The sequence below is a fragment of the Cicer arietinum genome, chromosome 3 (assembly GCF_000331145.2).
Source record: "Cicer arietinum cultivar CDC Frontier isolate Library 1 chromosome 3, Cicar.CDCFrontier_v2.0, whole genome shotgun sequence".
Classification (NCBI taxonomy): Eukaryota; Viridiplantae; Streptophyta; class Magnoliopsida; order Fabales; family Fabaceae; genus Cicer; species Cicer arietinum.
Window position 1 is genome coordinate 44812305 of NC_021162.2, and position 11517 is coordinate 44823821.

Below are 11517 nucleotides of genomic sequence, written 5' to 3' on the forward strand. Positions count from 1 at the left end.
TGGAATGAGAGTGGTCAGCCAATTGACCCCAACAGCTCTATGTTTGTAAGCTATATTGGGGTTGTTGTTCGTCAAAATGTCCCAATTACAATTGACAATTGGAGAGATAAGGCGTTGAAGGATGCCAAAGATATTATATGGAATGACATTCAAGTAAATTTTTTGATCCACTCTTTTGTCATTTATAATTTTTTTCGTTGAAATACTTTACTTATAATTTTTTTCATTGCAGACGACTTTTGTTCTTGATGAGGGACGAAAGTCTTATGTTTTGAGAGTTGCTGGAAAGATCCATCGTGGATTTAGATCCCATCTCTCCAATTTCTATCTAAAAGATAGAGAAGGAAACACAAGTGTTGAACCTCCAAAAATATATCAAAGGATGAATGGAGAGCATTTGTTTTCAAACGTTCTGACCCCGCGTTTGTCGTAAGTGATTAATTTATTAGCATTTGTGTTTTATTATTCATATTCGTAGCGTATTTTAATTTACAGCGTTTAAAAAAAAAAACACATTTTACAGCGCTTTTTTTAAAAAGTGCTGTAAAATGTTGTTGTAAAGCGCTATAATGGTGTACATTTTACAGCGCTTTTTTGAGAAAGCGCTGTAAAATGTACACACAAAAGCGCTGTAAAATGCAGACCCATAATTTCATATAATGGGTGTGCATTTACAGCGCTTTTGTTAAAAAGCGCTCTAAAAAGCAGACCCATAACTTATATAATGGGTGTGCATTTTACAACGCTTTTTTGAAAAAGCGCTGTAAAATGTGCATAACAAGCGCGCGTTATATTTACATGTTTTATAGCGCTTTTTTAAAAGGGCTGTTGTATCTTTTACAGCGCTCGATTCCACAACGCTTTTTTTTTTTGAAAAAGCGCTGTAAATGGATTAAAAAAAGCGCTGTAAAATGCAGTTTTTCGCGTTGTGTATTCGTATCCAGTTTCTTTAAAAAAAATTAGTTACTAAAAATATTTTGAACATGTGTATGGTTAATGTCTTTGTTGAGCATGTCGCATCAGTATTGTCATTTGTGGATCACAGAAAATAGCGATTTATTCAAATTCCGCTATGCTATAGTACTATAGCACCACAATAGCGGCTATTTGATAATTTTTTGTACTAAATAACGTATTGTGGAGCAATAGTGATTAGATTAATTTCCGCTATACTATAGCGGCTATTTGACAACATTGTGCCATAGGTAGAATAATACTCAGATCCACATTTTAATTGTCCAAAATTGTGATCTTATTTAATGTAATGTAGAATTGTTCACCTAAAGAAGCATGTGCTTGAATATTATATTAAATATCAACTACTTTGTATGTTAAAGACAGAAAGTGAGAGAATAATACTTTGCTTTTCTAACATATATCCTTGATGATCATGAACCACAAGCATTAGCCGATGCATTTGGTACCTTTTTCCTTGACTCAAGTGGTAAAAACTCGAACAACACGGAGCAGACTTTCTCAACTATGACAGTGGAGAATAAGGAGAAGTATCTAATATTTCTATCTTCCCCTGTTCTCATTTGGGAGCATACACTTCGCAGATGCTGATTACTGTTATTTTTATTTTTCTTTTCTTCGATTACTTTTAACCATACTGGGATTTTCAACTTGTGCAAAATTAAAATTGCCAATAGGTCAAGATAAGTTGTGGTATTTTCTTTTCCTTTTTATATGAAAATTATTTATGTGTGAATCATAACATATCTTTTGAAACAATAATGATAAAAATAACATAAAAAATGATATAGAAATAGGATGGACCTCACCATCTAAACTTCCACAATCAAGATTTATGTATGCTAGTTATTTTGTCCCCAAAAATTATATTTGAATATCAAAATGGAATATCAAATATTGTGTTTATTTGTTTTGTGGGATATTTTTGAAATCTGTGTACATAGGATGCGAAGTAAGTTAGATAGAAGTATAGGATGAGTCTATTGAGCACATGTAATTTGATGCGTAGATCGACATAAATAAAATGATGACATAAATAATGTGATCGTCTTTGGATTGATTATCGATGCGTAGATCGACGTAAATAAAATAACAAACAAGTTTTAAAAGGTAAAATAAAAGGAGATAAATTTGTTTTTAAAGGAAACATGTATATGGTAATTGCAATGCAAACGTATAATGAATAATGTGATACAAAAGTTGTTGAGTATAAATAAAAAATATGCACATAAGATATGCATGATTAATTCATTATGCATGACATAAGGAGGTTGTTGAGTGCATGTAAAATATGAGTAAAGACGCATAGATGATGTGTGACTATTTGAAAAAATGTAAGATGCATGCTATTAAGATAAATTCTCTTTTTATTTTTTATTTTTTGGGTTCCCCGATCCTTATGTGACTTCATACAAGATTTCACGAATCAATGAAGATAACAATCGTTCTTTGCATAATGATTTTAATATATCTTTTGTAATCACATTTTTTTTCGTCTTTTGAGGCTAATCAAATTTGCATTGTTCAAAATGCTTACCCTTCATTTTTCTTATACGCCCAATATCTTGCGTTCCCGTGTATATATTTTCAAGCGTCAAAATATTTAAGATATTTTTTTTTTTATATTTTCATATATTTTAAATTCTCATATTTATTATCATAAAATAACATTTTTTAAAAACGTTAGAACAAACAACAATGAGACTAAATTTGTTTAGACAGAGTGTAAGGCACAACATCAAATAATGATATTGGAAAATGTACATTCATTACATTGAAAATAAAACAAAACAGGAGTTACAATGTGGTGAGTGTGTTTAGCTTTAGTTGGAGAGACAACAAACGCTAGTCATTCTTGTAATTTAGAACATCTAAGAATAATAACTGCCCCAAGTTGAAACGCTTGATTCTTTTGTTATCCCTAACTTTTGCATGGACCGTTCTTCCAAGTTTTCAATTTCTGCTATGCTATAGCGGCTATTTGACAACATTGTGCCACATAGGTAGAATAATACTTTTCATTAGTCAGATCCACATTTTAATTGTCCAAAATTGTGATCTTATTTAATGTAATGTAGAATTGTTCACCTAAAGAAACGTGTGCTTGAATATTATATTAAATATCAACTACTCTATATGTTAAAGACAGAGAAACTGAAAGAATAATACTTTTCTTTTCTAACATATATCCTTGATGATCATGAACCACACGCATTAGCCGATGCATTTGGTACCCTTTTCCTTGACTCAAGTGGTATAAACTCGAACAACACGGAGCAGACTTTCTCAACTATGACAGTGGAGAATAAGGAGAAGTATCTAATATTTCTATCTTCCTATGTTCTCATTTGGGAGCATACAATTCGCAGATGCTGATTACTGTTAATTTTATTTTTCTGTTTCTTCGATTACTTTTAACCATATTGGGATTTTCAACTTGTGCAAAATTAAAATTGACAATAGTTCATGATAAGCTTATGGTATTTTCTTTTCCTTTTTATATGAAAATTATTTATGTGTGAATGATAACAATGTACGCTAGTTTTTTTGTCCCCAAAAGTTATATTTGAATATCAAAATGGAATATCAAATATTGTGTTTATTTGTTTTGTGGGATATTTTTGAAATCTGTGTACATAGAATGCGAAGTAAGTTAGATAGAAGTATAAGGTGTCATATACAGTGTCCAAAATCTGATGTTCAAATAACACAATTGTTTAGTCTTTAACGAGTTTTAGATTTATGTAGTACTATATTTTATGGAGTATTAGTTAACTGAACATGTTATTCCGTTACTTTCTTCATGCACAACATGATTTTCATTATAAGAATCCAAGTATAGACTTTGAGTTGTTTTGGACCTTGATTTGAACTTGTGTGCAGGATGAGAAGCCAACCAACTGACAGTAAGTTAACATAATCTGTTCAGATGAAGGGGAAACCATTCCCATTCCACATAAGAGCAACTGTTGTGGATAGCTAGAACTTGTAAATTTCTCTCTTTTTCAACTGTTATAGTAAAATAGTGATACCCTGTTTTCTGATACTGCTAAAATATCATCTATTAAATCCTTGGATAATATAGTTCTGAATTTTTTGGCGGCTTCTCAAATTTAGGGTGAAAGCGAGGCAAATGCTCATATGCATCATATATTATCTTGAGGCTTTGTCCGCACCACACACTTTCATAATGGCACACAGGAATTGAAGCGCTTTCCAATTAATGCTAAGATAGTAATAGGTTGATGAAAGAAGGAATCATTAAAAACTTATTGCGCAACATGTTAAGATTATTTTGCACCGGACCAAATAGGATTAGGTATAGATTAGGAAAGAGGCTGGGTAAAGATGAAGATGGAGAAAAAATGTGGGACACCCCCTACAAAAAGTAGAGTCAACCAAACTACTACAAATAATATTATCCAATCAAGAAATTTTTTTACTCCTATTGATATTGAATTGAATAATCACTTGCAACAAAACCAGAAAACTTCTTTTGACCATGTATAGGATGTGCACATTGTTCAGTGATGAATAGAGTATCGTTTTCATAAGACTTGAGAATTCAATTACTAATTCACATAGAAACTTTATAGTTGAATAAGGTCGAGGTACAATGATAGGAAGGTCGATGAGATTAGGAATAAGTGAAAGAAAATGAAAGCCCGATTACATGAAATCATACAATAACAGACAAATGCAGTAAATGAATCCAGACAATGCTATATGCCTTGTCATCATTTTCTTAGGATTCAAAAATATCTAGTTCAGTTATGTAATTCCCTTTTGTTATGCTAGTCACCAGTCTATTGAGCACATGTAATTTGATGCGTAGATCGACATAAATAAAATGATGACATAAATAATGTGATCGTCTTCGGATTGATTACCGATGCGTAGATCGACGTAAATAAAATGACAAACAGGATTTAAAAGGTAAAATAAAAGGAGATAAATTTGTTTTTAAAGGAAACATGTATATGGTAATTGCAATGCAAACATATACTGAATAATATGATACAAAAGTTGTTGAGTATAAATAAAAAATATGCACATAAGATATGCATGATTAATTCATTATGCATGACATAAGGAGGTTGTTGAGTGCATGTAAAATATGAGTAAAGACGCATAAATGATGTGTGACTATTTGAAAAATGTAAGATGCATGCAATTAAGATAAATTCTCTTTTTTTTTTTGGTTCCCCGATCCTTATGTAACTTCATACAAGATTTCACTAATCAATGAAGATAACAATCGTTCTTTGCATAATGATTCTAATATATCTTTTGTAATCACATTTTTTTTCGTCTTTTGAGGCTAATCAAATTTGCATTATTCAAAATGCTTACCCTTCATTTTTCTTATACACCCAATATCTTGCGTTCCTGTGTATATATTTTCAAGCGTCAAAATATTTAAGATATTTTTTTTATATTTTCATATATTTCAAATTCCCATGTTTATTATCATAAAATAACATTTTTTAAAAACGTTAGAACAAACAACAATGAGACTAAATTTGTTTAGACAGAGTGTAAGGCACAACATCAAACAATGATATTGGAAAATGTACATTCATTACATTGAAAATAAAACAAATGAGACATGGGTTACAATGTGGTGATTGTGTTTAGCTTTAGTTGGAGAGACAACAAACGCTAGTCATTCTTGTAATTTAGAACATCTAAGAATAATAACTGCCCCAACTTGAAACGCTTGATTCTTTTGTTATCCCGAACTTTTGCATGGACCGTTCTTCCAAGTTTTCAATCCATCGGGATGCTTTGGTTCTCAGAAGAAATCTAAATGGCTCCAATTCCATGCCCTAACGCATTAGAGGCACCATTAAACACCAACCTCCATTTTTCTTTATCAGATGATTCAATCTCTTCAAATAAAGTCATTATGTCTTCATCGGGGAATTCACACAGCATTGATTGATAATCTTCTACATTTTGTTGGGCTAAGTACTCTACTAGTGCGCTTCCTTTGATAGATTTTTGTGTAACATATACCAAATCGTATACTGATAACAACATCTGCCAACGGGCGATCCTTCCAGTAAGAGCAAGTTTCTCAAAGATGTACTTAATTGGGTCCATTTTAGACACCAACCAAGTTGTATGACATAACATGTATTGCCTCAACCGAAGAGCAGCCCATGCCAATGCGCAACATGTTCGTTCAAGCAGTGAATATCTTGTTTCACAACTGGTGAACTTTTTTCTCAAATAATAAATAACATGTTCTTTCCTACCAGATTCATCATGCTTCCCCAGTACACAACCCATTGACTCGTCAAGTATTGTTAAGTACATAATAAGTGATTTCCCAGGAACATGAGGCACTAGGATGAGAGGTTTTGATAAGTGTTGCTTAATCTTTTAGAAAGCTTTTTGACAATTCTCATTCCATTCAACCTTTTGGTCTTTGCGCAACAGTTTGAAAATCGGTTCGCATGTAGCGGTGAGATGCGATATAAACCTCGCAATGTAATTCAATCTACCCAAAAAGCCACGAACTTCTTTTTCCGTGCATGGGGCCGACATTTCTTGTATTGCTCTTACTTTATCTGGGTCCACCTCTATCCCTTTTTGACTAACGATAAACCCAAGTAATTTTCCTGATCTTACACCAAATGTGCATTTAGCAGGGTTTAAATGGAGTATGAACTTCCTTAGTCGCTCAAATAACTTTTGAAGGTTAACAACATGGTCTTCTTCGGTTCGAGATTCTGCGATCATATCATCCACGTAAACCTCTATTTCCTTATGCATCATGTCATGAAACAAAGTTACCATTGCTCTTTGATAGGTTGCCCCAGCATTCTTCAATCCAAATGGCATCACTTTATAGCAGAAAGTCCCCCATTGTGTGATGAATGTAGTTTTCTCCATATCTTTAGGAGCCATCTTGATTTGATTGTACCTTGAGAAACCATCCATGAAGGAGAAAAGAGAGTACTGAGCAGTGCTATCCACCAGGACATCAATATGAGGTAGAGGAAAATCGTCTTTAGGACTAGCTTTATTTAAATCCCAATAATCAACACACATTCGAACCTTTCCATCCTTTTTTGGAACTGGTACAATATTAACCACCCATTGAGGATATTTTGCTACTGCTAAGAAACCAGCATCAAATTGCTTTTTGACCTATTCTCTAATTTTAAGTGACATATCAGGTCTCATCCTCCTCAATTTTTGTTTAATTGGAGCATATTCAGGCTTGAGTGGTAGCTTATGTTCAACTATGTTAGTATCTAGCCTAGATATATCCTGATATGACCATGCAAAGACATCCACATAATCAAATAAAAGTTTAACCAACTTTTCTCGTTCACTTTCTTTCATAGACATACCAATTTTAACTTCTTTCTTATCATGTTCATTCCCTAAGTTGATCACCTCAACAGGTTCTTGATAGGGTTGGATTATCTTAGCTTCCTGTTCAATTAAGCTTTCTAGTTCTGGGGAAGGCTCACAGTCATCTTCACAATCCTCATCAACGTGATTAATTAGACGTTCAAAATTAAAAGAAAGGGTTCTAGCGCTGCCATTTTCAACATATTCATTTTCAACTCTGCATTGTTTAAATTAAGAAAAAAAAAAGAAAAAAAAATATGAATAAGGATTGCCAAAAAAGAAAAGAGAAAGACAAAACCAGTTGGAGAATTAAAAAATGCATTTATTTATAATAAGTACGGAATTGAAATACATATGCCATATTTAATTATCCTTATAGCCTTGGGCATAGCAAAAGGAGTTAAAAAAAATACATAATTACTTTGAACATGAATTAACAAACAAGTGAAACTTGAGGATCTTCCAATTGTTGAGATAGGTGTTTGGAGGACAAGGGTACACTAGCTTGAGGGTGTCATCATCAACATGATCCTCTCCTGTAACAACCACTTGATGAACATATATTATTCCGGCACTTTGAAAAGTTTGGCGAATGTCACAAATAGGAATCTTCTGTGAATTCGGTGTCCAATTTTCTCTTTTTCCCTTCGCAGCCTTCTCTTTATCAGCTTTAGTAGGTACATATCCCAACCCGTACCTATTGTTCTTTTCTGGTATTTCTATCAATTTTCCCAAATTAACAAAAACTCCTCCTTCCAACATAGATTTGGTAAACTTCAATGACGTGGTAGATAGTTTTGGTTCTTTTAAACGATATTCTTCACCCATGAAGACGACATTGGCAATTTCTAATGCTTGAAAGGAAGTCTCTATGGCTTCCTCTGTGTTTTCAATGTAGCCTGTAGAAGATAAATGACTTACTATCATATCTTCTTCCCCAAATATTATTACCAGCTTATTGTTCACTATAAACTTTAGCTTTTGATGGAGGGTGGATGTCACTGCTTCAGCAGCATGAATCCATGGTCTCCCTAAAAGACAACTGTACGCCGGTTTAATATCCATTACTTGGAAGGTTATCCCAAAGATGTGGGGTCCGATTTGAATTGGCAGGTCAATCTCACCAACCACTTGTCTTCTAGATTCATCAAACACTTTCACCACCAAAGCACTAGGCTTCAAACAGGCTCCCTCAACAAATAGTTTTGACAATGTCGATTTAGGCATGACATTTAATGATGAACCATTATCTACTAGCACTCGTCCAAGAATATGATTGTGACACCCCACAGAGATGTGCAATGCTTTATTATGCTCTGTCCCTTCAGCTGGTAATTCATTATCGCTAAAACTCAGACAACTACTAGCAGTGATGTTACCGACAACTCCATCAAACTGATCGACAGTTATATCGTGAGTAATGTGGGCTTCATTTAAAACTTTCATCAGTGCTCTTCTATGTGCTTCAGAGTTTAATAACAAGGAGAGGACTGATATCTTGGAAGGGGTTTGATTTAGCTGATCCACCACCTTATATTCACTTTGCTTGATAAACTTCAAAAATTCGTTAGCTTCTTCTTCAGACACCGTCTTTTAGCTGGTCTCTTGTCCTTTTATGGAATGATACATATCTTCTTTCCCTTTTTCTCCATGAACCTCCTTTTTCCTAAGTTGTTCAGGAGTGTATACTCGACCACTCCGAGTCATTCCACCAATCCCTGAGATGTTAGTGACATCAGTTCCTTTAGGTTCACAACCATCACTTGGTTGATGATCTTCCAAGTGGGATGTGACTTCGTATTTCCACGGTACTGCCTTGGTATTTCCATAAGGAAAAGGGATTGGTGTTTGGACAATTATTGCATTTGGCTTGCTAGGAGTTGATTTAAGATTCTTTTTTTTTGTAAAGAATTTCCAATGGTTTTGGGAAAGATATATTATTTTCCACACATGACCCCATGGTGAACACATGACCATCTATTGAATATTTGGCTACCCCATCTTCAATGACATTCACAGAGGCATTCCCGTGGCCTGGCAAAGGATTGCTCCCTATGTTGGGATTGTCCTCCTTGAAGGTAAGCCATTTTGCATTAATCAATTCTTGCACTTTAGATTTTAGGGCTTGACAATCTTCAATGGAATGCCCAACGACTCCTACATGATATTCACATTTGGAATTTGGATTATACCATTTTGGAAATGGTGGTTCAAGAGGTTTCATTGTACCGTTGAATTTTGAAGTAAATGTGGCAACAATTGGCTATACGTGACGGGAATTGGATCAAAACGAGTTATCATTTTTTCTCGATTGACAGGTGGTATGTAGTGATTCGAGATTGGGTATTGATTTTGTGGGGAAAATGCGGTAGGTGGTGGTTGATAAAAAGGTGATCTTGAAGGGTGATATTGAGGGTATGAAGCTTGTGTGGTTGCGGCCACATATGGATAAAGGACGTAAGGAGTTTGTGGTATCGGGAGCTGGAAATTTGGGGGTCGATAAGAATTGATGGGTGGAAAATATGAGACTCTATGGTTTACCATTACAGCGTTAGCGTCTCCTTCTTTCTTTTTTGTGAATGTCGTCTAGGGTCGTTTCATGCTAGTTGCTGCACATACGATCTTGCCACTCCTCATCCCACTTTCTATCCTTTCTCCTATCATGACAAGGTCAGAAAAGTTTGATGACATACTCCCAATCATCTTGTCATAAAAAGGCGACTGGAGAGTATCCATAAACATACCAACCATTTCTCTTTAAGATAATGGGGGTTCTACTTGTGAGGCCATTTCCCTCCACCTCTATGCGTATTCTTTGAAAGCTTTGTTGTCCTTTTTCAATGAATTTTGCAATTGCATCCTATCAGGGGCCATGTCACGTTGTACCTGTATTGCTTCCAAAAGACATCAGTTAGGTCCTTCCATGAACGAATTTGATTTCGCTCAAGATGCATATACCAACTTAACGATGCCCCACTCAAACTGTCTTGGAAAAAGTGAATGAGAAGTTTATCGTTATGAGCATGAGATGCCATTTTTCTGCAATACATAGTTAGATGATTTTTAGGACATGTGTTGCCCTTGTATTTTTCAAAGTCAGGAACCTTGAACTTGGGAGGGATAGTCACATCAGGAACCAAACACATATCGAAAGCTTCAAGGCCATAAACATTATACCCCTCAATATCTTTTATTCGCTCTTCCAAGACATGGAATTTTTCCTTTGATTGTGTATCATCCCCAATGTGAGGTTGATGCCAATTTCCATTAGTATCGAAATGGGGTACTTGGGGTGCAATATATGGAATATTTTCTGAGGGTTGAGTGTTTTGGGGTGGCATATAGCCCATAGGAGATGGAATTTGTGATTGGTTTGGGTTTTGGGGGTTGACGACTAAAGGTGGAGTATAACCGGGTGGAAGACCATACATAGGAAATTGCATAGTTGTTGTATAAGGTTGCTGGGTAGTCGGGGTAAAGCCTGGCGGGTGGGAAGGAGTGGTTTGATGTTCTTCATTTGCAGCCAGATGATTCTCATATGTATTCCCCTTCCTTGACAAAGCCTGCATAGCTTCTAAGATTTGATCAACCTTGTCCTTCAATTGGTTGACATCCATCCTCATCACCTCTTGATTTTGCTCAAGTTCTTCCATGATCTTCGAGTTTGCACGAGTCCGATAAGGGTGTCGGGGAAACAACTTTATTGATTTTTTCTGTGTTTTTTTTTTAAAATAAATAAATAAAAAATTATGAGTATGTATTAAACATGAATGGAATGAAAATGCAATTATTATCTTTTTTTTTTTTACATTTGGATGTTGGGGAATCATAAGTCTTGCAGGAATCATTAATGAAAGAGGAGTATGGGAATCGATAAACAAAACAACAAATCCTTCATTGATGAGAAAAAAAAATACATTGCATTAAAATTAAAAAACTACATCGACTATGGTATTTCAATCATCTTTTTCAAGATGACAACCAATCTTCTCCTCCAATTCTTCTACTAAATGTTTGCAATATTCGACGAACTTGTAGACTTTGATTGGAGTGTTGAGTGGATGCATTACTGCATCAATCTCTCTTAGATGTTTTTGAATTTTTATGATTGCCTGATTAGCTAGCATTGCCAATTTCGAAAAGCAATCTTTCCAATGCTTGCCTTTATCTTCC

At 34.6% G+C, this 11517-nt stretch overlaps 1 protein-coding gene across 1 annotated transcript; it reads left to right on the plus strand.

Annotated features, from left to right (window-relative positions):
- Nucleotides 1-6: 6 nt before the first annotated feature.
- LOC113785847 (uncharacterized) lies at nt 7-4119 on the plus strand. The gene is made up of 3 exons (XM_073365649.1): nt 7-153; nt 233-429; nt 3859-4119. Exons 1-3 carry the CDS (start codon nt 40-42, stop codon nt 3893-3895), a joined length of 348 nt encoding a protein of 115 aa, XP_073221750.1. The 5' UTR covers nt 7-39; the 3' UTR covers nt 3896-4119.
- The last annotated feature ends 7398 nt before the right edge of the window (nt 4120-11517 follow it).

What these genes read in the sequence shown, in the direction of transcription:
- LOC113785847 (XM_073365649.1), top strand. Translation starts at nt 40, where the DNA reads ATGTTTGTAAGCTATATTGGGGTTGTTGTTCGTCAAAATGTCCCAATT. An exon ending in TTATATGGAATGACATTCAA is followed by an intron (nt 154 to 232) that starts GTAAATTTTTTG and finishes TTTTCATTGCAG; the next exon opens with ACGACTTTTGTTCTTGATGA. An exon ending in GTTCTGACCCCGCGTTTGTC is followed by an intron (nt 430 to 3,858) that starts GTAAGTGATTAA and finishes ACTTGTGTGCAG; the next exon opens with GATGAGAAGCCAACCAACTG.